The sequence below is a fragment of the Glandiceps talaboti genome, chromosome 10 (assembly GCF_964340395.1).
Source record: "Glandiceps talaboti chromosome 10, keGlaTala1.1, whole genome shotgun sequence".
NCBI lineage: Eukaryota > Metazoa > Hemichordata > Enteropneusta > Spengelidae > Glandiceps > Glandiceps talaboti.
In genome coordinates, this window is record NC_135558.1 from 14463580 (window position 1) to 14490610 (window position 27031).

Below are 27031 nucleotides of genomic sequence, written 5' to 3' on the forward strand. Positions count from 1 at the left end.
ATATATATACATTGCACTGTACTGTTTTGTCCTCTTAATGTGAATGTATCTTGAAAGTAACCACTGTTAATGCATTCAAAACATGATGTTTTCAACAGGGTTTCATTACATCATGAATCCAGTAGGATGATGCATGAACTTCAAATCTTTCAGTAATTTCATGGCGTTTATTAACAGACTATAAATAGTACAGTACATTGTTGTTTTCCTGAACGATAACATTTGATTAATATGGAAAAGGAACTTCACAACTGTTGTGCAAATGACTATGATTAGGGATCTACACATAAACCATCTAAAATGGTGGCCATACATTTTGACCAATAGAGATTATCTTCAAAATACCAGCCGAGACGATGTAATAGAATCTGAATTATGACTTGTTTTCGTAATTAATGTTTTTGAAGAGAAGTGATATGTACAATAAAATGACTAACATGGGATTTACAATTCACAACCCATTCCCACAACAATCAAATTTCACTTCCTGAGCTTATATATATATATATATGAATTAGGAAATTCAGGTTCTAGCTGTTATTCCCTTGCGTTAATTTCTCTTCCAAAGCGCTTGTAATTTGGTATTTTACATGTATGACTAACATGCCTTAAATACATAAGTGCAACAGATACTACATACACTGCCAAACTGGTTTAAAATACAGTGTAATGTCAAACACATCATGAAGGCTCGACTGGTTTTGAAAATAACTCTTTTCAGCTGACTTAGGGCTGCTTCTTCTTTGCCAATACGGCAAGCATCTTCTTCGACTTGATATGAGCTTTCGCAGCCGTCTTGTCCAGCATCTTCTTCGACTTGATATGTGCTTTCGCAGCGGTCTTTTCTGCCTTGCTACTTGCTGACTTTGCCGCCAAATTTCGGTAATGGTGTCCTGACATGGAAAATAGAAGTGAATTTGAAGACGTTATTGCAAACAAATCAGAGTGAATTTATAATACAAATAGCAATCATAAATTTTCTTATTTTTGATTTACATGCTTGAAGCACTTATTGGGAAGGGCAACCCATTTGCACATACTGTAAATTCAGTGTGATATCCACTGATAAGGTTAGATAAACATCCTATGAATGTTAATGATGCATTTGCATAATTATAGACTTCATAAATTAGGCAATATTTTTGGAATGCATAATTCAAATATATATAATTCAGTCTATACATTGGTGATAACAAATCGCAAGTGTACTAACACGCTTGTTGACGTAGCGTTGGCTGTACGTCTGGCTGTATCATAATGTTGTATAAAAGAACTGTCAAATCAAGTGAAACTTGGCATATATCCTTTACATGAGAAGACAAGAAACCGATTAGGTTTAAATAATCATGCTATGAATATTACTAAAAAACTTGCATAATTATCGATTTGAGAAGTTAGGCAATATCTTTGGAACTATTCAAATTTCATATATATGTTGGTGTATGATTTTCGGTAGTTACGTAATGTCTTAAGTATGCAAGACTTAAATTTCATATAGGTTGGCATTATGATGTATGATAGCTGTTCAGAATTTTGGATTTCAATTGATAATAATTAATGTACGTAAAGCCAAAAATCTAAAAATGTTCGGCCCAAATGGAAGACATGTACTTTACATCTGGTTTCAGTCATTTAAATCCTTGCAGACAGTCGATAGTTGCAATATTTTGGAGATATTTATGTAACATTAATTTTATTCTTGAGGATTAATATCTCATTTAATTGATGATGCATATAACAAAATCGAATTAAAATATTCATAGGTATGTCCCCTTTTAACTTGTGCAAGGGGAGGGGTTTAATGAAATGGTTCTGTGTCTGTAGGTCTCGCTGTCTGTATGTCTGGTTGTATCATAATTGTCTCTAAATTAGCTAATGGAACTTGGTATGTATCATTTATATGAGAAGGGAAGAAATCGATTACGTTTAGATAAATAAGCTATGAATTTTACAGAAACACTTGCATAATAATAGGTGATTTCAGAAGTTAGTCAATATCTTTGGAACTACACAAACGTAATATACAGTTTCAATTTGGAGACTACCTTGATGATAACAGAGTACATGTGTGCTATAACACTTCTTGACGTAGAATTGAGTTTGAAGAGTTATTTGAAAACTTAAGAATTTTCGGTAATACAATTGTTAGGAATGAATGCATTAAATGTAATATAAACTATGGTATACAATTATGATAACAAAGTGCGTGTTTCGTAAAAAACATGATGTAGCTTTTAATTTTATTGAAGTGTTCGCATAATTAAAGAATCAAACCAATTGATGGTTATAACATGTATGGTAATTTTGAATTTCACATTATGATAATGTGTTTTGGAGCTAATGTGAAACATTTTCTTCTTTCAGAAGACATTCATTTTACTCCATGTCAAGGTTCATTTCTCTTCCCTTTGCAGGAGGCAATCACTTTATATCTGGTAAAATCTTTTAATATTTCTTTAGATTTATTTATTTATTTTATTTTTTTGATTAAAATATTTAACATGCTTTGCTCACTACTGATTGCAATATGTATAGTTTCTTACCTTGACAGTCGTTAGAGTCTGTTCCATGTTCACAAAGGTAAGGCTCATCACACTCACCATCATTAGTCCACGGACAAGAATGTTCTATAGGAAATAGGGAACATTGTTTTATTTATATTGAGTTATCATGGACAACTGATTTACACAAATTATAATATCATTTTTGTAATATCCAATATTGATATTTCGTGTTACTGGATGATGTACACGAAACTCCCATGATGTTTTCATGAAATGGATCTGTGTCTGTAAGTCTCGCTGTCTGCATGTCTGACTGTATATAAATTGTCTCTAAATTAATTGGCCGAGTCATATATATCAAGTGAAACGTGGTATAAATCTTTTATATGAGAAGAGAAGAAACCGATTAGGTTTAGATAATCATGCTATGACTGTTATTAAAATACTTGCATATCGATTTGAGAAGTTAGGCAATATCTTTGGATCTATTCAAATTTCATATATAGGTTGGGGTATGATTTTCGGTAATTACGTAATATCTGAAGTATGCAAGCCTCATATTTCATCTAGTTTGGCATTATGATGTATGATAGTTGTTCAGAATTTTGGTTTTGAATTGTTTATAATTAATGTACGTAGAGGCTAAAATCTAAAAGTTTTCGACCCTAACGGAAAACATGTACTTTACATCTGGTTTCAGTCATTTAAATCCTTCCATACAGTCGATAGTTGCAATATTTTGGAAAGAGTTATGTAACATTAATTTTATTCTTGAGGATTAGTATTTCATTTAATTGATGATGCATATAACAAAATCGAATTAAAATATTCATAGGTATGTCCCCTTTTAACTTGTGCAAGGGGAGGGATTTAATGAAATGATTCTGTGTCTGTAGGTCTCGCTGTCTGTATGTCTGATTGTATCATAATTGTCTCTAAATTAGCTAATGAAACTTGGTATGTATCATTTATATGAGAAGAGAAGAAATCGATTACGTTTAGATAAATAAGCTATGAATTTTACGGAAACACTTGCATAATAATAGATGATTTGAGAAGTTAGTCAATATCTTTGGAACTACACAAACGTAATATACAGTTTCAATTTGGAGAATACCTTGATGATAACAGAGTACATGTGTGCTATAACACTTCTTGACGTAGAATTGAGTTTGAAGAGTTATTTGAAAACTTAAGAATTTTCGGTAATACAATTGTTAGGAATGAATTCGAATGCTTTAAATGTAATATAAACTATGGTATATAATTATGATAACAAAGTGCATGTGTCGTAAAAACCAGATGATGTAGCTTTTAATTTTATTGAAGTGTTTGCATAATTAAAGAATAAAACCAATTGATGGTTATAACATGTATGGTAATTTTGAATTTCACATTATGATAATGTGTTTTGGAAGTAATGTGAAACATTTTCGTCTTACAGAAGACTTTCAGTTTACACCCTGTCAAGGTTCATTTCTCTTCCCTTTGCAGGAGGCAATCACTTTATATCTGGTAAAATCTTTTAATATTTCTTTAGATTTATTTATTTATTTTATTTTTTTGATTAAAATATTTAACATGCTTTGCTCACTACTGATTGCAATATGTATAGTTTCTTACCTTGACAGTCGTTAGAGTCTGTTCCATGTTCACAAAGGTAAGGCTCATCACACTCACCATCATTAGTCCACGGACAAGAATGTTCTATAGGAAATAGGGAACATTGTGTGATTTATATTGAGTTATCATGGATAACTGATTTACATAAATTATAATATCATTTTTGTAATATCCAATATTGATATTTCGTGTTACTGGAAGATGTACACGAAACTCCCATGATGTTTTAATGAAATGGATCTGTGTCTGTAAGTCTCACTGTCTGCATGTCTGACTGTATAAAAATTGTCTCTTAATTAATTGGCCGAGTCATATATATCAAGTGAAACGTGGTATAAATCTTTTATATGAGAAGAGAAGAAACCGATTAGGTTTAGATAATCATGCTATGACTGTTATTAAAACACTTGCATATCGATTTGAGAAGTTAGGCAATATCTTTGGAACTATTCAAATTTCATATATAGGTTTGGGGTATGATTTTCGGTAATTACGTAATATCTGAAGTATGCAAGCCTCAAATGTCATCTAGATTGGCATTATGATGTATGATAGCTGTTCAGAATTTTGGTTTTTAATTGCTTATAATTAATGAACGTAAAGGCAAAAATCTAAAAATGTTCGGCCTTAACGGAAGACATGTACTTTACATCTGGTTTCATTCATTTAAATCCCTCCATACAGTCGATAGTTGCAATGTTCAAAGTTTAGAAATATTTATGTAACATTAATTTTATTCTCGAGGATCAGTATTTCATTTAATTCGTTATTCATACATGCGCCCCATTTTACTTTGTGCAAGGGGAGGGGTTTAATGAAATGATTCTGTGTCTGTACGTCTCGCTGTCTGTATGTCTGGTTCTATCATAATTGTCTATCTTTTATTTGAGAAGAGAAGAAACCGATTAGGTTTAGATAAATATGCTATGAATTTTACAGAAACACTTGATTAATTATCGACGATTTGGTAAGCAATATCTTTGGAACTATAGAAATGTCATATGTAGTTTGGTGTATACCTTGATGATAACAACGCGCATGTGTGATATAACGCTTCTTGACGTAGAATTGAGTTTGAAAGAGTTATTTCCAAAATTAACAATTTTCGTTAATGCAGTTGTTGTAATATAATACATGCATTAAATGTAAAATAAATTGTTGAATGCAATTATGATAACTCAGTACATGTGTCTTAAAAACATGATGATGTAGCTTTTAATGTTATTGAACTGTTTGCAAAATTGATGAATCAAGCCAATTAATTTTGAATTCCCCATTATGATAATGTGTTTTTGATCTAACATGAAACATTTTGTTCTTACAGAAGACATTCAGTTTATACCCTGTCAATATCCAATTTTGTTCCCTTTACAGGAAGCAATCAATTTACATTTCATAATGTGCTTTGTGTCGATTTATTTATTTGTTACATGATTAAAGTTTTTAACATACTTTGATCACTACTTATTGTAATGTGTATAGTTTTTTGTCTGGACATTCGTTGGAGTCTGTTCCAGGAGCACAAAAGGTAGGCTCATCACACACACATCATTATAAGGCCACTGGCAACTACTTTCTATAGCAAATAAAGATCATAAGCGAACGCCATTAACCCCAACACGGACTGCTCCCCATGGGCTCTAATCTCGACAAACGATCTGTGCTGGCCCGGGCTACATGTTGTGCAGTGTTATGATCACTTACCACAATCAGAACAATCTGTTCCCGGCTCACAAAACCCAGCAGGAACATCACACATGCCATCGTTATTCCATATGCAACTATCGCAATCGGCTCCACCTTGAGAAAATAAAAATATTCTTTGATGAATTAAAAGTGACTTGTATTCCAAGTTAGGCTTTTATGCTCTTGTCGAGTCTGACATTTGTTTGCTTCCCCTCCCTCATGCAATGTTACTATTGTAGTCTTAGACTATCTTACACTGCAGCAATTACGCTCACAGTGGACCATCTACTGAGTTTTAGAGAACTTACTCTAATACCAATATTGTATTTCGGAGTAATTATGGAAAGTTATACCGAAATCTTATGAAAGTCAATGATCGTCGGAGCAGGTTGACCAGGGTCAGCGAACTATGTGTACATGATCACCTGATAACAGGTCCCACGAAACGCGAGCTCGAGGCTCACTGCATTAGCAAGCCGTGCTGTTTTCATTATTTGCAATTTCCCTTTGAACTCCTGGGCATAGGCGTATGATAAATCAGTTATTACCTGATATCACCTCCTCATTCGTCGTATCACCGTTCGTGCAGTTTCCATAACGTGACACTCATCTAACAACTTGTGTCACGTTACGGAAACTGCACTCACGGTGATACGACGAACGAAGAGGTAATATCGGGGATAATAGCCTCATCATATTGTTTGTGTAGACTTAATTATTTGTTATTTGATTAAAATACGTAATATGCTTTGATCAGTACTTATTGTATGTGTATAGTTTCTTACCTGAACAGTCGTCAGAATCTGTTCCATATTCACAATACATAGGTTCATCACACATACCATCGTTGGCATAATTGCAACTATTTTCTATAGCAAATAGAGAACATTGTTTGAGTTATCAGGACATTTATGAGTCACATGATTAAAATGTCAAATTCCATAATTATGACTTGGTACATACACCAGCCTTATCAAAGGTGCACATGTCCCGAAGCGCTTGTTGGCAAAGCTTTCAGTTCTACTAAGTCATTTGCTATATCTCACGTATGTACACTTCATATTCTATAGGATATTCATCAACCATAACAAAACGCACATGTTATATGACTTTATTGGTTTTATTATGTGATTTATGTAATTAATGATTTCGGTAATTAGGTGTTATCCTTACTAAGCAAGCCCCAAATTTCATATAGTTTGGCATTAAATAATGTATGATGGTTGTTCAGAATTTTGATTTGTAATTGGTAATAATTAATGTACGTAGAGGCTAAAATCAGAACGTTTTCGACCCTATAGGAAGGCATGTACTTTATATCTGGTTTCAGTCATTTGTATCCCTCCATACAGTCAATAGTTGCAATATCTTAGAAATATTTATGTAACATTAATCATACATTCTCGAGGGTTCGTATTTCATTTAATTCATGAAATAAAATCGACTTAAAATATTCATAAGTGTGTCCTTTTTACTTTTTGCAAAGGGAGACGTCTGGTTGTATCATAACTCTCTCTCTCTCTCTCTCTCTCTCTCTCTCTCTCCCTCTCCCTCCCTCTCTCTCTCTCTCTCTCTCTCTCTCTCTCTCTCTCTCTCTCTCTCTCTCTCTCTCTCTCTCTCTCTCTCTCTCTCTCTCTCTCTCCTCTCTCTCCCTCTCTCTTATATGAGATTAGAAGAAATCAATTATGTTTAGGTAAATATGCTATGAATTTTACAGAAATACTTGAATAATGATCGATGATTTGATATATTTGGAACTATACAAAAGTCATATGGTTTGGGGCATACCTTGATGATAACAGAGCACATGTGTGCTATGACGCTTCTTGACGTAGAATTGGATTTGAAAGAGTTATTTGCAAAATTACCAATTTTCGTTAATGCAGTTGTTGTAATACAATACATACATTAAATGTACAATAAATTGTTGAATACAATTATGATAACGAAGTAAATGTGTCTTAAAATCCTGATGATGTAACTTTTAATTTTATTGAACAGTTTGCATAATTAATGAATCAAGCCAATTAATGGCTATAACATGTATGGTAATTTTGAATTTCCCATTATGATAATGTGTTTTTGATCTAACCTGAATCATTTTGTTCTTACATTCAGTGTTATCTCGTATTACACTTTTATAGATTTAATCATTTGTTATTTCATTAAAGTATTTAACTTGCTTTGATCACTACTTATTGTAATGTGTATAGTTTTTTATCTGGATAGTCGTTGGAATATGTTCCAGGAGCACAGAAGGTAGGCTCATCACACACACACATCATCATCATTAGGCCACTGACAACTATTTTCTATAGCAAATACAGAACATTGTTTGATTTATATTGAGTTATCATGCCTCTTTAATGCTATTGACGATTTTATGTCAATCATTTGATTAGAATATCCTGCCAGTCGTACTCGCTACCAGAGGTAGATCAAATTAGCCCCCATGAGTGACATTTATGCAAGGACGTGGATATCACAGTGTGGAAATAACAATGATAGGTGGTCAACTGATTTACATAAATGATAATCTAACTTTTGTAATGTCCATTATTGATATTTCGTGTTACTGGATGATGTACACGAGATTCCCAAAGGATTATTTGTTCCATGAATAAGTTAATGGATTTGACCAGATCTGAAGATAAAGTACTTCAGGAGGTTATGTTCCTAGAGTGTGAAGTTAAGGCTGGATTGAGAAATTATTTAGTCATGTGACTTAAGCTATGCTGATTATCACACACACACACACACACAAACACACACACACACACAGATATACACAGAGACACAGAAACACATATAAACACATACACACATACATACATACATACATACAGACAGACAGACAGACAGACAGACAGACAGACAGACAGACTCACAATTATATTTTTACATAGACATATATTTGAAATGTTGTGTTTCATTGGAATTCAAATATTGAAAGTAACATACTGATAAACTATTGTCTTACACTAACTAATATACACTAAGTAAAGTAATGCAATATACCTATTCCTGATAAAATCATTCACTGTCTGTGTTAATAAATGCTTACCACAATTGACTTCATCAGAATCGTCACCACAGTCGTCATCACCATCACACTCGTAGTGTCCAGGAATATTACTACCATCGGCGCATATAAATGGAGGACCTGTAACACGTAAGTTTTACATTGCATCTTTAATATGGATAATGTAGGTAGAAACGCATATATGATACATGCACATATGAATGTGGTTAATCTATAATATAGTATATTTTCTAAGCTATAAATGTATAGCAAATTGACCGATAATGTAGTAATTTTCTAACCGATAAGTTAATAAAGGAAAGTGCTAACGTATTAATGTGAGAATATGTTCCAGTCGTGATCGTTAATCGGTTGTTATGGTTAAATTAGCCAAAATAAATGTAGTAAACGCCCCCAACCTTTAGAGTCCAGAAGAGAACTCCTACTACTTTGTTAAAGGAGAACATGTAATACAAAAACCTAAACGGGTACATCCAACAATAGCTGGGTAGTTTAAATTTTTGAAGCAAAGGTCGTGCAGAAATCAAAGGGACCTGCATTAAATCTGACGTATGTCTATATTTCTGTTAACAGCTGAAATTTAGATCTGATCACAATACTGACAACTTTGACACTTTAACGCTATACAAGGATATACATTAACATATTGTCATCGTTCATAATGTTCTCTGATAAAAGGACTACATGGGAAATATATACAAGCAGCAAGACACGATGAAATCTGTGTTATTTGTTGCAGTATATATTATCGATCCTCAAATAGCTTTCCATGGTGCACTTTCTACAGTGTTTTTTTTAAAACTATAATATAGTAATTTTTCTATTTCGTCCGATAAGAGAGTAAAGACTAGTTCTAACTTAGGGAAGAGGTCCATTTCAAGTTGCCGGTACCGCGGGCGGTTCCCGCGGGAAACACACCTTTACCGCGGTAACAGCGGTACCGGGTTCAGCTGTCAGTAATGAGCTTGTATGTACACGGGAAACCGACGATACCGGGACCACGACATTATCTCCATAGTCTTTTGTGTGGCATGTCCTTTGATTATTCCGACAACACCTAAATTCATTGTTCATGAGAGAACAATAGATCGCAAACATGTCGCACACGATGCTATTCGGAGATGTTTTGCAGGTCCGATGATTTGTCGCATGTTTTTTTTTTCCGAATTCAGTAGACCACCGAACTCAATGGGGACATGGGTGACGTTCAGACACTGAGATTGATGTTCAAAACTGACACAACTTAAACAGGTACCGACATGAACCCTCACGTCACAGTATCGATAAATGATTAAAATAATAATGCCCACTCGCCAAATCGTAAAATGCGAATAAAATCTGCAATTTGCAAGAAGATTTTGGACTCAATTAGTCAAACTTGCGAGGACACTTCTGCGACACCAGAAAGTCTATAAGCAATGGCGCGGCGTGTTCATCGATACGAAAATGTGGCGATCAGATCTGTTCACACTTGTAGCTACGTCATGATTACTTCAAGGTCGGTCAGGGGTCATGTTACGTCCCCCTTGCCATGTGCGCTTGGTAAAAGGAAATGAAAACTGCCCTTATAATAAAACGTAACTGCTTTACTTTAGGTTGTACATACTTCAGAAAGGAATATCTGAAAAATCATGAGGTAACACGAGACCAAAACGTCGCGGCCATGGCCACCCGAAGACTTTGTGTATGAAATAGTTGCACATTTCGACTGACATATTTTTGTACATGCCTTTTTTTCTACTCGCGTGTACATGTACATCATTTGTGTCTAATACTGTTTTATTGTCATAACTATTTGATTTCGGTCACACCTCTCAACTAAAGACTAATTGTTGTCACCATAGACTGGACAATTAATAAGTCGTTTACAACCTCTTACTACACTTTGATGCTTTTATAGACAAATGTGCAATATAACGTAATTCGTAGCTTTTCTTTAAAATACGAGCCAATGATAGTGTACGAAGAAAGTGTGAACGTTTCATCGGTCACGATGTATAGTAAGCATTACGGATTTCATATTCACTGTCAGAACTGTATACAATAGAAAAATGTATAAATATAACCAGGACAAAAGACTAGTGACACTATGATACTGGTTTTTATTCACAGCATTTTTATTCATTTAATTCAAAGTCCTACCCTTTCGATGAACCCGCTCAGCATTTGACCCACTTGCACGGAGTTATCGTATTTTTAACAAAGCCTGCTGTTCCACTATTCGATCACACTGCATGCACGGTGCGATCGAAGAATGAAAGCAGTTGCGTCTGACTTTTCGTCACAAATTGATTACATGTTCCAATAAACTTGATTCGTATGGCAATGTTTATTCTTGTCTCGAAATCGTCTGATGATTTTTAACGTACGTCGCAGTTAACCAATTGTAACATTACTTGCAGTGAATTTATAAAACCTCTTTGTATTGACGGAAGAAACCGAGGTTCCCGCGGTTCCGACCAGAAACAACGATCTGATTAATATTCAGGTACCCCATTCACACTGAATTCATTATGCCATGTCAAGCGGTAATGAGTTTCTCATGAATATGCACGGTAACAAAGCGGTAAAACCGCCGGCGGTACGGGAGGGTTTGGATTCCCGCGGGAACCGCCTGCGGTACCGGCAACTTGAAATGGACTTCTTCCCTTATCAATGCGACAATATGCACCAATAGTGATCATCAATCAGTTGTAAAAGTCGTGAATTGGCCAAAACAAAAATATTACCCCCCCCCCCCCCCCACCGATTCCTAATACTTCTTTAACGCAAGCACATGTGATATAAAACGTAACCCGGAATTTAGAAAAATAGTAAGGAAGTTATATTGACGAATTAAGCAAAGTTAATGGTGGAATCAAAGTGATCTGTATCAAATGTGCACGTATAATGATACATTTGTTCCAGTTAGATCTGATATTGAGAACGTGATGTCTTGACAGTTTAGAAGCCTAGACATTAATCAGTATGTTCCTCAATTGTGTTCTGACAAAAAGTACTACATAAGAGATATTTACAAACAGTTAGTCACTTATTGTCGATACTGCTAAATCATCTAATCATTATCGCAAAAAAAAAGAAAGTATTCATGAGTACAAGTTAAAGCGAATACTTATTCTTCCTTCTTTCAGTTTATTAATTGCAAATATTAGGGATGCTAAACAACTTGAATATTTAATTTTTACTAAAGGAATAACAAATCAGAATTGAAATAAAGCGGAATAATTTTGACGTAATGTCTGGTTCTTATTTTTCTTTTTCTTTTTTTCTTACTAAACTGTGAACGCTTTTCTGTTTTTTTTTCTTGGTAGATGTATTTTCTTTCTTTCTTTGAACTTGCAATAAAACAGGTTAAATTAAAGCTGCAAGCCGCATTTGCGGGGCCCAGCGGTTTGCCCAGCAGGCAGTGTTATGCTGCGTGGAGGTTGGAGTAGTCTTCCTTCTACATGCCAAATTGTAAGGTTATCTATACACTGGTTTCAGAGAAGAACATTTTAAAAATGATTTGGAGAAAAATCCAATGTCCAAGTAGATGATGCACTCACGGTGATACGACGAACGAAGAGGTGATATCGGGTAATAGCCTCATCATATTGTTTGTGTAGACTTAATTATTTGTTATTTGATTAAAATACTTAATATGCTTTGATCATTACTTATTGTATGTGTATAGTTTCTTACCTGAACAGTCGTCAGTATCTGTTCCATATCCACAATACGTAGGTTCATCACACATACCATCGTAGGCATACTGGCAACTATTTTCTATAGCAAATAAAGAACATTGTTTGAATTATCAGGACATTTATGAGCCACATGATTAAAATGTCAAATTCTATAATTATGATTTGGTACATACACTAGCCTTAGAAAAGGTGCACATGTCCTGAAACGCTTGTTGGTAAAGCTTTCGGTTCTACTAAGTCATTTGCTATATCTCACGTGTGTACACTTCATATTCTATAGGATATGGTGCATTCATCAACCATAACAAAACGCATATGTTATATGACGTAAATATTACTTTATTGGTTTTAATATGTGATTTATATAATTAATGATTTGGGTAATTAGGTGTTATCCGTACTAAGCAAGCCCCAAATTTCACATAGTTTGGTATTAAATAATGTATGATGGTTGTCCAGAATTTTGATTTGTAATTGTTAATAATTAATGTACGTAGAGGCTAAAATATGAATGTTTTCGACCCTAACGGAAGGCATGTACTTTACATCTGGTTTCAGTCATTTGCATCCCTCCATACAGTTGATAGTTGCAATGTTTTAGAGTGATTTATGTAACATTAATTTTAACCTCGAGGATTAGTATTTCATTTAATTCATGACGTATATAAGAAAATAGAATTAAAGTATTCATCAGTGTGTCCCTTTTTACCTTTTGCAAAGGGAGGGGTCTGACTGTGTCACGATCCCCCTCTCTTTCGTTAATACAGTTGTTGTAACACAATACATGCATTAAATGTAAAATAAATTGTTAAATACAGTTATGATAACTCAGTACACGTGTCTTAAAACATGATGATGTAGCTTTTAATTTTATTGAACAATTTGCATAATTATGACTCAAGCCAATTAATGGCTATAACATGTATGGTAAATGTGAATTTCACATTATGATAATGTACTTTGGATCTAACATGAAACATTTTGTTCTTACAGAAGACATTCAGTTTATACCCTGTCAATATCCAATTTTCTTGCCTTTACTGGCAATCAGTTTATATCTCGTAATGACTCTTGTGTAGATTTATTTATTTGTTATTTGATTATAGTATTTAACATACGTAAAGTATTTAACATACACTAAGATTAGGCCACTGGCAACTATTTTCTATAGCAACTACAGAACATTGTTTGATTTACCTCGAGTTATCATGCCTCATTAATATGCCATTGAGGATTGTATATCAATTATTTGATTAGAATATCCTACCAGTCTTAATCTCTGCCAGAGGTAGATCAAATTAGCCCCCATGGGTGACATTTATGCAAGGACATTGATATCACAGTGTGGAAATAACAATGATAGGTGGTCAACTGATTTACATTAATGATAATCTAAATGTTTTAATATTCACTATTGATATTTCGTGTTACTGGATGATGTACATGAAATAACAATGATAGATAGTCAACTGATTTACATAAATAATAATCTAAATTTTGTAATATCCATTATTTATATTTCGTGTTACTTGATGATGAACACCAGATTCTCAAAGGATTATTTGTTCCATGAACATGTTAATAGATTTGACCAGATCTGAAGAGAAAGTACTTCAGGAGGTTATGTTCCTAGAGTGTGAAGTTAAGGCTGGATGGAGAAATTATTTAGTCATATGACTTAAGCTATGCTGATTATCACACACACACACACACACACACACACACACACACACACACACACACACACACACACACACACACACTCACATACACACACACACACACACACACGCACATACGTACGCGCGCACACAGAGATATACACAGAGACACAAATATATATAGACACATACATGCATACATGCATGCATACATACATACATACATACATACATACATACATACATGCATGCATGCATACATACATACATACATACATACATACATACATACATACATACATACATACATACATACATACATACATACATACAGATAGACAGACAGACTCACAATTATATTTTTGCATAGACATATATTTGAAATGTTGTGTTTCATTGGAATTCAAATATTGAAAGTAACATACTGATAAACTATTGTCTTACACTAACTAATATACACTAAGTAAAGTAATGCAATATACCTATTCCTGATAAAAATCATTCACTGTCTGTGCTAATAAATGCTTACCACAATTGACTTCATCAGAATCGTCACCACAGTCGTCATCACCATCACACTCGTAGTGTCCAGGAATATTACTACCATCGGCGCACATAAATGGAGGACCTGTAACACGTAAGTTTTACATTGCATCTTTAATATGCATAATGTAGGTAGAAACGCATATATGATACATACACATATGAATGTGGTTAATCTATAATATAGTATATTTTCTAAGCTATAAATGTATAGCAAATTGACCGATAATGTAGTAATTTTCTAACCGATAAGTTAATAAAGGAAAGTGCTAACGTATTAATGTGAGAATATGTTCCAGTCGTGATCGTTAATCGGTTGTTATGGTTAAATTAGCCAAAATAAATGTAGTAACGCCCCCCAACCTTTAGAGTCCAGAAGAGAACTCCTACTACTTTGTTAAAGGAGAACATGTAATACAAAAACCTAAACGGGTACATCCAACAATAGCTGGGTAGTTTAAATTTCTGAAGCAAAGGTCATGCAGAAATCAAAGGGACCTGCATTAAATCTGACGTATGTCTATATTTCTGTTCACAGCTGAAATTTAGATCTGATCACAATACTGACAACTCTGACACTTTAACGCTATACAAGGATATACATTAACATATTGTCATCGTTCATAATGTTCTCTGGTAAAAGGACTACATGGGAAATATATACAAGCAGCAAGACACGATGAAATCTGCGTTATTTGTTGCAGTATATATTATCGATCCTCAAATAGCTTTCCATAGTGCACTTTCTACAGTGTTTTTTTTAACTATAATATAGTAATTTTTCTATTTCGTCCGATAAGAGAGTAAATACTAGTTCTATTTCATCAATGCGACAATATGCACCAATAGTGATCATCAATCAGTTGTAAAAGTCGTGAATTGGCCAAAAAAAAGTATCAACAACAACCCCCCCCCCCCGATTCCTAATACTTCTTTAACGCAAGCACATGTGATATAAAACGTAACCCGGTATTTAGAAAAATAGTAAGGAAGTTATATTGACGAATTAAGCAAAGTTAATGGTGGAATCAAAGTGATCTGTATCAAATGTGCACGTATAATGATACATTTGTTCCAGTTAGATCTGATATTGAGAACGTGATGTCTTGACAGTTTAGGTGCCTAGACATTAATCAGTATGTTCCTCAATTGTGTTCTGACAAAAAGTACTACATAAGAGATATTTACAAACAGTTAGTCACTTATTGTCGATACTTCTAAATCATCTAATCATTATCGCAAAAAAAGAGAAAGTATTCATGAGTACAAGTAATAAAGCGAATACTTATTCTTCCTTCTTTCAATTTATAAATTGCAAATATTAGGGATGCTAAACAACTTGAATATTTAATTTTTACTAAAGGAATAACAAATCAGAATTGAAATAATTTTGACGTAATGTCTGGTTCTTATTTTTCTTTTTCTTTTTTTCTTACTAAACTGTGAATACTTTTCTTTTTTTTTCTTGGTAGATGTATTTTCTTTCTTTCTTTGAACTTGCAATAAAAGAGATTAAATTAAAGCTGCAAGCCGCATTTGCGGGGCCCTGCGGTTTGCCCAGCAGGCAGTGTTATGCTGCGTGGAGGTTGGAGTAGTCTTCCTTCTACATGCCAAATTGTAAGGTTATCTATACACTGGTTTCAGAGAAGAATGATTGGAGAAAAATCCAATATCCAAGTAGATGATTCTATTTGCCAAAATGCAAGTCATTCAGTGCAGTGCTTTTGGAGAAGTTGCTTTCAACTTTTTGTAATATCCAATATGGCCACCATAGCTGTCAACCGATTGCAATGCTTTTCGCAAACTTTAAAGACATCACTTAAATGATGCTATAAGCAAAGATCACACTAAGTGGACTGCTCGTTTTGGAGAAGCCAATTTCGAGCCAATTGGACCCTTAGGTCTTGAGAAGAAATTGTTTTAAGATTTTCACGAAATCCAATATGGCGGCCAGGTCACGTGATCTGCTGAAAGATTCTGGGTCAGTTGGACAAATAAGCATGGTCCCCGACAAGCTTTATGGGCAACCGTTTTCTAGTTGTAGCTCGGCAAAAAAAATGGCAGAAGAAGAAAGAAGAGGAAGACGAAGTAGCCAAAGACGAAAAATCCTATCAACACCAATAGGGGCCCAGGGTCATAAGCTTGGGCTCCTAATTAAAAAAATAAACTGTAAGTCACGATGAAATCGTGTGATGATAATAAAAGGCAAGTGTCTTACTGAATAACTTGATTTAGTGCAATATCTTAAGGATTTTTATGTGCATAGCTGAAGAAACTAACCTATTCAGGGATATACCATAATGGTGGTTCAGCATTGTTGAGTCATTTAATTGATGATGAATATTACCAAATGAGTAAAATCAAGTGAATCTTGGTATATAACTTTTATATCAGAAAAGAAGAAACCGATTATATTTAGATAAATATGCTTTGAATGTTACTAAAACACTTGCATAATTATCGATTTGAGAGGTTAGGGAATATCTTTAGAGCTTATCGTATACAAACGTCATATCTAGTTTGGTGTATACCTTGATGATAAAATAATGCATGTGTGATTAACGCGCCTTGATGTAGAATTAATTTTTAAAGAGTTATTTGCATGATTAAAAATTTTCGGTAATACAATTCTTAGCAATGCATGCTTTAAGTGATATGTGTCTTAAAAAGCTGATGATGTACGCAGCTTTTAATTTCATTGAACCGTTTGTATAATTAATGAAGCTTACCAATTGTTATACCATGTATGGTTGTTCAGAATGCAAGACATCATGATAATGTGTGTTTGAAAGTATGTAAATCATTTTATTCTTACAGAAGATCTTGCCAATCTTCAATTCTCTGCCATTTATAGGAGGCAATCAGTTTATATTGGGCATTATCATATACCTATACCCATATCAACCACTCCTTGTAACGTTTAATGCGAAATATCACTTCTGATATGGGACGTTAAACGTCATGATATTCACGTTAAACGTCATCAGAAAACACCTCTCTGATTGGACAAAAGATGTCAATTCCGAACATAAACAAACTTAAATAAAATGGTGGCCCATCGTCAAAGTTGAAGTTAGGGATATCGCTTATGCCACAACACTGTGGAATTTTCAAAACAAGGAAATTTTGACGAAAATATCCATACCCAAATGGTACTATTTATGATCATAAATTTATAACAATACTGTGCAGGTACATACATCCAGCAACTGTATTGCGGGCACGACTGTGTGTACCACACTATCTTACATTGCAGCAATTACACTTACAGTGGACCATCTACTGAATTTTAGAGAACTTACTCTAATACCAATATTGTATTCCGGAGTAATTATGGAACGTTATACCGAAATCTGATGAAAGTCAATGATCGTCGGAGCAGGTTGACCAGGGTCAGCGAACTATGTGTACATGATCACCATAACAGGTCACACGAAACGCGAGGCTCACTGCATTAGCAAGCCGTGCTTTTTTCATTATTTGCAATTTCCCTTTGAACTCCTGGGCATAGGCATATGATAAATCAGTTATTACCTGATATCACCAGGTGTCCTCTTCATTCGTCGTATCACCGTTCGTGCAGTTTCCATAACGTGACACTCATCTAACAACTTGTGTCACGTTACGGAAACTGCACTCACGGTGATACGACGAACGAAGAGGTGATATCGGGTAATAGCCTCATCATATTGTTTGTGTAGACTTAATTATTTGTTATTTGATTAAAATACTTAATATGCTTTGATCAGTACTTATTGTATGTGTATAGTTTCTTACCTGAACAGTCGTCAGTATCTGTTCCATATTCACAATACATAGGTTCATCACACACACCATCGTAGGCATAATTGCAACTATTTTCTATAGCAAATAGAGAACATTGTTTGAGTTATCAGGACATTTATGAGTCACATGATTAAAATGTCAAATTCTATAATTATGATTTGGTACATACACCAGCCTTAGAAAAGGTGCACATGTCCTGAAACGCTTGTTGGTAAAGCTTTCGGTTCTACTAATTCATTTGCTATATCTCACGTGTGTACACTTCACTATAGGTGCATTCATCAACCATAACAAAACGCACATGTTATATGACGTAAATATTACTTTATTGGTTTTAATATGTGATTTATATAATTAATGATTTGGGTAATTAGGTGTTATCCGTACTAAGCAAGCCCCAAATTTCACATAGTTTGGTATTAAATAATGTATGATGGTTGTCCAGAATTTTGATTTGTAATTGTTAATAATTAATGTACGTAGAGGCTAAAATATGAATGTTTTCGACCCTAACGGAAGGCATGTACTTTACATCTGGTTTCAGTCATTTGCATCCCTCCATACAGTTGATAGTTGCAATGTTTTAGAGAGATTTATGTAACATTAATTTTAACCTCGAGGATTAGTATTTCATTTAATTCATGACGTATATAAGAAAATAGAATTAAAGTATTCATCAGTGTGTCCCTTTTTACCTTTTGCAAAGGGAGGGGTCTGACTGTGTCACGATCCCCCTCTCTTTCGTTAATACAGTTGTTGTAACACAATACATGCATTAAATGTAAAATAAATTGTTAAATACAGTTATGATAACTCAGTACACGTGTCTTAAAACATGATGATGTAGCTTTTAATTTTATTGAACAATTTGCATAATTATGACTCAAGCCAATTAATGGCTATAACATGTATGGTAAATGTGAATTTCACATTATGATAATGTACTTTGGATCTAACATGAAACATTTTGTTCTTACAGAAGACATTCAGTTTATACCCTGTCAATATCCAATTTTCTTGCCTTTACTGGCAATCAGTTTATATCTCGTAATGACTCTTGTGTAGATTTATTTATTTGTTATTTGATTATAGTATTTAACATACGTAAAGTATTTAACATACACTAAGATTAGGCCACTGGCAACTATTTTCTATAGCAAATACAGAACATTGTTTGATTTATTTCGAGTTATCATGCCACATTAATATGCCATTCAGGATTGTATATCAATTATTTGATTAGAATATCCTACCAGTCTTAATCTCTGCCAGAGGTAGATCAAATTAACCCCCATGAGTGACATTTATGCAAGGACATGGATATCATAGTGTGGAAATAACAATGATAGGTGGTCAACTGATTTACATAAATGATAATCTAAATGTTTTAATATTCACTACTGATATTTCGTGTTACTGCATGATGTACATGAAATAACAATGATAGATAGTCAACTGATTTACATAAATAATAATCTAAATTTTGTAATATCCATTATTTATATTTCGTGTTACTTGATGATGAACACCAGATTCTCAAAGGATTATTTGTTCCATGAACATGTTAATAGATTTGACCAGATCTGAAGAGAAAGTACTTCAGGAGGTTATGTTCCTAGAGTGTGAAGTTAAGGCTGGATGGAGAAATTATTTAGTCATATGACTTAAGCTATGCTGATTATCACACACACACACACACACACACACACACACACACACACACACACACACTCACATACACACACACACACACACACACGCACATACGTACGCGCGCACACAGAGATATACACAGAGACACAAATATATATAGACACATACATGCATACATGCATGCATACATACATACATACATACATACATACATACATGCATGCATACATACATACATACATACATACATATATACATACACACATACAGACAGACAGACAGACAGACTCACAATTATATAATTATATTTTTGCATAGACATATATTTGAAATGTTGTGTTTCATTGGAATTCAAATATTGAAAGTAACATACTGATAAACTATTGTCTTACACTAACTAATATACACTAAGTAAAGTAATGCAATATATCTATTCCTGATAAAATCATTCACTGTCTGTGTTAATAAATGCTTACCACAATTGACTTCATCAGAATCGTCACCACAGTCGTTATCACCATCACACTCGTAGTGTCCAGGAATACTAGTACTACCATCAGCGCACATAAATGGAGGACCTGTAACATGTAAGTTTGGCATTACATCTTTAATATGCATAATGTAGGTAGAAACGCATATATGATACATGCACATATGAATGTGGTTAATCTATAATATAGTAAATTTTCTAAGCTATAAATGTAAAGCAAATTTACCGATGAAGTAGTAATTTTCTAACTGATAAGTTAGGAAAGAAAAGTGCTAACGTATTAATGTTAGAATATGTTCCAGTCGTGATCGTTAATCGGTTGTTATGGTTAAATTAGCCAAAATAAATGTAGTAAACGCCCCCAACCTTTAGAGTCCAGAAGAGAACTCCTGCTACTTTGCTAAGGAAGAACCTCTGATTAAGCATATCACTTTTATACCTACTTGAACACTGATATTAGGGCCCCTTTATAAAGAACTCCCGCATGTAGAAAACCCCAGTGAGAAACAAGGCAAATGTGACAACTAAAAACCACAAAAAATTGGTGTGTGTGTGTGGGGGTGGGGGGGGGGGGTGGGGGGGGGGTTTGGGGGTTAATGATAAAGAGTGTTATTATTTTTCTGACTGTAGTGTTTTTATATTTCGGTGTTACAAACTAATTTTAACCATTTATTTGCTATTGTTTGATGGAATCCACACATTTATTTCATGTTCACTTTTTTTAATTTTAACAAGTTTTTATTTTATTTGAGATTATTGTTGATTTACACAGGATTTGTATAAATAAAATATTATTTAAATATATATATATATATATATATATATATACTCACCGAGTTATATATATATATATATATATATATACTCACCGAGTTATATATATATATATATATATATATATATATATATATATATATATATATATATATATATATATATATATATATATATCCTTTCATGTTTATTTTTCATTTTCAAGTAAACTAATTTTGACATTTCACAAAAATAATTTATCTAGGATTTTTTTCAGTTTCTTCGGATGATTCTATTTCTATAGCAGGGGTGTGGAGTAACTCGAATGACCGACTTTCGGAATGTTTATTATGTCGCTGTACTCATCTCTGTACATTTGATTTGACATGCAAGACGACACAACTGGTTTCAATAAATAAGCTCTTCAAAAAACTACGCAATGTCCACTCTCCGAATGTATCGACTAAAAACAGATACTCTTCACCATGGTTACGTCTAAAAACGAATGATAATAGCAGAGCGGATCGTGAACGCCATGGCGCCATTACTCCAAACATAGACTGTGCTTCCCTTCGGCTCTAACCGCAGTAAGTGGTATGTGCTGGCCTGGGTAATACGTGTGTATTGTCATGAGTACTTACAATCAGAACAATCTGTTCCTGGTAGACAATAATCAGGAACGTCACACATGCCATCGTTCGCATACTGGCAAGTATCATCGCATGAGGCTCCACCTACATAAAATAAAAATATTTCGGGTTTTTTTTGGGAATTAAAAGTGACTCGTATTCTGAGTGGGGCTTTTAACCTCTCGACGAGTCTGGCGATTTTCCAACCATAATTAGTAGATGGACAGCTGTGAACCTGTATTTGTTATTATTTTTTAACATTTTGTACATTATTGAACAACTAAGGAAAATACAAATCGAAGCCTGTATGCATCAAGTATTTTCCAGCAGAATGAAAAAAAAAATTAGGGATAGTATAATTATAACTGTGCTATAATGAGCTAAGAAAAATCGAAAGAGTAACGGCGACGCATTTCGAGCACCCGCTGAACCAACGACGTAGACACGTATTCTCGTGACGTACGACTCGGGTAAAAAATCCCATATTTTCTATTCAAAACATGATTTGCGCGCGTATACTTCTATTATATTATGGGGGTAAACAAAGTACATACCTCCGCCCTGTCGTTTCTGTAAGACAAAACAAGAAAAGAATCGATGTCATATATAATTATAAATGAACGATTTCTGTTGATTCAAAACGGAGATATTTTAAAAGACTTTTCGTAGTAGGATGACTTACATGGAAATAACATGTAATTGTGCGGTTCTTGCTGACAAAATATTCCCCCCATTCATCATTAGCCTGTAGATTGGCATCGGTTGATCTTACAGAGTGTCCAATACATTATATTCAAGTTTCAAGGCAGTACAAGTCAGTGTGCAAAATAAACATACAGAATATACACCTCAATATAATCTGAATCATATTGCTCAAATAAACTGTGGTACCTCCGAATTTAAAAGGGGACGCCACTTCATCAGGAAGTTGAGGTAGTGTCATAAAATATTGGTTCTGGAGAATCATTTCATGACTTCGTATCACCACCATTACGTGAGATTTCAGAGAAACATCAAGCTGATCATGTGTCTTTTTATTGGGTATCCTTATTATTAGCCATATGGGAGTCAGCATAAATGTATATGCAATAGATAAACAATGAATATTTATGTTCTTTATTTATATGAATATTCATGTTGTTGATAAAATTGTTTTATTAATTCAAAATGAATCCACATCGTATGGTCATTTTCAAGAACTACAGAATTTCCTGTGTTTCTTATTGGTTTCTGCATGATTGAATCAATTAAAATATGCAATAATAGTAATGTTGGTTTTTATATCACTTTCCCACTTTGAGCTCAAAGCGCTTTCCAATAACGACACAACGGTCCTTTGTACAAATGTACTTCATCAACTCCCTGGGAAGCATACGATCCATGGCAGCCTCCATAGGCACATAGGATTACTAGCATTCACATTGCAACTTCGAATTCTATCCTACCAGGTACTCAATTATATTTGTTGACTGAGGCACAATCGTGGCTGAAATCTTGCCCAAGGACTTTAGCCATTCAGAAACGAACGACAGCGAAAGGGCTCGATTCTGCTGCCTGCAGCCGAATCAAAGCCGGCCACTCTACCCTTCACCCATCATGCACTTTGTGTTACAATACCTGTGTTACGGATGACAGAATACAACTTTTTGATATTCGCTAAGTTTTGATGTTTTGCGAGGTCACCGTGAACTCTCAGCTGTCATGAATTAACACTTAGAACAAATGTTTGCATTGCGCGAATAGTATTCTTCTAAGATGACAACATTAAGTTATTAAAAGATCAACAGTGTCAAATAATGACTGATTACAGACAGTTGGAAGAACAATGACGTGATCACATTGTTTGGCTAGTTTTCATATTTGCCAATATCATTTGCATTGAATTAAGGCGACGGCAATACTTCCGTTTTAGTCATTTATCATTTATGGTGGTGATTACTTTATCACCCAATCATTTGAGTATTGTATATTTTATGTTTATAAGAATTTAATGGAATAATAAAATTATGGATTCAGTCTTTGGAAGAGACGGTCTGAGACTAGGAGCTTCGATCTGCTCCGTGGCCACTTCTAAATGATCCAGGTTAACCATGAACATTGTGTGTAGTTTGAGCTAATTCTCTAAAAGTCCAAGTCGATCCCGTGTACAGAGTGGAGAGAGAGAGTAACATGGAGGAGGGTTACCTTAACAGTAGAGGTCACCCCCTCACTAATTTGTTACACCTGACGAATCGTCTTCAATTGCACCAACGTATAGTAGGTGGGTTTTAACATTTGTGATATCAATGGAAGCATATTTTGTTTGGTTTCTAAAGCGAAGAGTCGCACTGAAAGAAAACAGCATGGCTCTTAAATATCAGATGACGTACTTCGACGACCTTGGGTGACCTTTGACTCATAGCAATTGAAATCGAAACGACCCCGCACAAAACACACTATGCGCCTGAGTGAATTATCTAAATAGAAATAGGCTCCTTTTGAAAAAGGGTTATTTGTTTAAGGTTTGTTCGTTTCTATAGTGATCGGTATGTGTTTTAAGTCTGCTTTGCCATCACACAAACGTGGGCTATGGATCACGTGATAACGTTAAATCTCCTCATTCAATCGCATTATACTTTTAAAACATTTAGCTCAGGAGAGAACGGCGGTTCCCGAAACACCAGATTTCAAATTGTACTTTAACTGGAACGTAGATTTATATGGGGTTACCATTCACCTCAGGGGTTTACATATATCGCAACGATTCTTTCGAGGCTGTTGCAAGGTACTTACTGAGGTAAGATAAAATAGACATTGTTACCCTATTTCTGTCCTTGACCCTGCAAGTTTCTATTGGTAACCGTTTTCAATGTAAAACTATATAAACTGAAGTTTTAATAACCTAAACATCCGACTTGACGAAGACAAACCGATGACTCCGGGTTCCGATGTTGTATGTGTATGTTCCCCACAGTGAATATAGTGGGCAACAAAGTTAAAGTGAAACATACAGCGAAACACGTACGTACGATTGCGTACGGTAATAGCCGACATTTTGGAATCATGGGCTGGTGGCCTTCGGATAGGAAATAAAGTGATCTGATCACCTACTTTTTGATAATAATGTCAATTTCGACTCAAAGAACTTAATGAAATTAACAATATTTCAAGTTGATTTTTTTATCGAACTGAGACTGACAGCTGAGTGGCGTGGGAGTGATAACCAAGACAACAAATATATTAAATGGTTCAAAACTCACCGCAGCAACTTTTTTCACGAGCATAGCTTTAGCGACGACACTCTTCTTGGTCTTCGGCGGTTTTTTTGGTTGACCACCGTGTGGTTTGTTCTGGGCAGACACCACAACTACGACGACCAGAGCCACCACGATAACCAATGCGAGTCGACCCATTTTGCCTTTAAGTTGATAGCTGACGATGCGTACACGTCCACCAACTAATGCGAATCGAAGTGACCCAAGGGTTGTCCTCTGCGGTATATAGAAGACAACTGATCGGGGGAACCACCCCTAGGCGTAAGTAGAAGACTTGGGATTTTAACTTAATCACGTGATCCACACAGCGTCTCCTTCATTGGCTGTAAATAAGACTGAAGAAAACACACACTCACACCCACAACATCATTTCAAACAAAACATAATCGTGTTTTTCCAAAAAAGAAAATATTTAAATAAAGAATCAAAAAACACACGGAGACTTGAGCATGTTTACAACCCTGTCAATATAAAAACACTCCGTAGTCATTGATTCTTTTGGACTACTTTGTTCTTGTAAGTCGTCCAAAGTCCAGTTGAGTGGTTTGCCTCAGTAAGTTGTAAGTAAACCTACGAAGTCGACGAATATTTCGAGTTGTTTTCCCCCTCTGGACATTTCAAGCAGTATTATTCCGTGACATCACTTCTTGCAGTATTGCCACCATAGTTTTGAAAACTGTACGTCTGGTTTTTACCTCCCGTAAGGGGGGGGGGGGTTGTTATTCTCTCGTCTGTCTGTCTGTCTGTCTGTCTGTCTGTCTGTCTGTCTGTCTGTCTGTCTGTCTGTCTGTCTGTCTGTCTGTCTGCGTGTCTGCGTGTCTGCGTGTCTGTGTCTGTTGACAAGATATCTCAAAAACATATTCCGTATATATGGTAATGAAAAGGACTGATTAGATTTTGGTAAAAATCCAATGAACATTAATTGGCCATTTGCATATATGTAGTTAATGGTTTGTAGTAATTAGGTTATATCTTTCAAACGAATATTTCAAATTCAATATAATTTAGTACATATGTTAACCATGAGAAAGCACATTTGTCTTATAAGGGTGGTTGATGTAGCTTAATGATTTAATGAATAATGTCCATAATTAATTGTTTTCGGTAATTAGGTTATATCGTAAGAATACATACTTATCGATACAAATCAGTACATTACGTTAACGATAACAAAGCGTATATGTCCTATAAAGTTTGTAATGTTCATAAGTAATCATTTCGAAAATTGGGCACTATCTTTAGATTGCAAAATTTTACATGTCATATAATTTAGTACATGTATTTATGGTGAAGACGTCATTTACAGCTTGATGATATAACTTATAAGATAGATGGTTAAGTTGCATAATAATGATTTTTTTTGATAATTAGGCAATGTGTTAACTGTGTAAACTTCACCCTTAATACAAGTTTGTATCATTAATTTTCCAATTAAGTGGTACATCATGTATAATAGCCATAGTTCAGAATTTTGCATTCCAACAATGTGTGTAGGCCCAGTTTTGGATTTAGTCTACGTCGTGGCTACTCACACATACGTTCATATTTGCATAAGAATGGAGTTTGTCTATATACAATTTGCTCTTCTCCACTTTCAAGTGGTTGTCTACGTGTTAACAGCTATACGAGAAAGAGAAATGCGGTTATTGTCCTTAAGCCCCTCTAAGCGAATTTGTCCTCTCGAACAAAACATAAAGAAGCATTTGAAAAATACCTAACT

At 34.5% G+C, this 27031-nt stretch overlaps 2 protein-coding genes across 3 annotated transcripts in view; both read right to left on the reverse strand.

Annotated features, from left to right (window-relative positions):
• Window positions 1–27031, reverse strand: part of LOC144441436 (TNF receptor-associated factor 2-like) — a 311144-nt gene that overhangs the window by 104821 nt on the left and 179292 nt on the right. The gene's annotated exons all lie outside the window — the stretch shown is intronic.
• On the reverse strand, window positions 12–25522 carry LOC144440886 (uncharacterized). 2 transcript variants are annotated; one of them, XM_078130329.1, is made up of 13 exons: window positions 25297–25521; window positions 22612–22627; window positions 22070–22162; window positions 20662–20763; window positions 18524–18607; window positions 14733–14831; window positions 12538–12621; window positions 8878–8976; window positions 6599–6682; window positions 5832–5927; window positions 4128–4211; window positions 2544–2627; window positions 12–893 (listed from the first exon to the last, which is right to left on the reverse strand). In XM_078130329.1, the coding sequence occupies exons 1-13, from the start codon at window positions 25447–25449 to the stop codon at window positions 727–729; spliced, it is 1245 nt and encodes a 414-aa protein (XP_077986455.1). In that variant the 5' UTR covers window positions 25450–25521; the 3' UTR covers window positions 12–726. The 2 variants fall into 2 exon arrangements, with proteins under 2 accessions (XP_077986455.1, XP_077986456.1); XM_078130330.1 differs by lacking the exons at window positions 14733–14831; window positions 18524–18607 and having other exon boundaries at window positions 25297–25522.

What these genes read in the sequence shown, in the direction of transcription:
- LOC144440886 (XM_078130329.1), bottom strand. Translation starts at nt 25,449, where the DNA reads ATGGGTCGACTCGCATTGGTTATCGTGGTGGCTCTGGTCGTCGTAGTT. An exon ending in TTCTGATGAAGTCAATTGTG is followed by an intron (nt 18,608 to 20,661) that starts GTAAGCATTTAT and finishes TATTTGCTATAG; the next exon opens with AAAATAGTTGCAATTATGCC. An exon ending in AGATTCTGACGACTGTTCAG is followed by an intron (nt 5,928 to 6,598) that starts GTAAGAAACTAT and finishes TATTTTCTCAAG; the next exon opens with GTGGAGCCGATTGCGATAGT.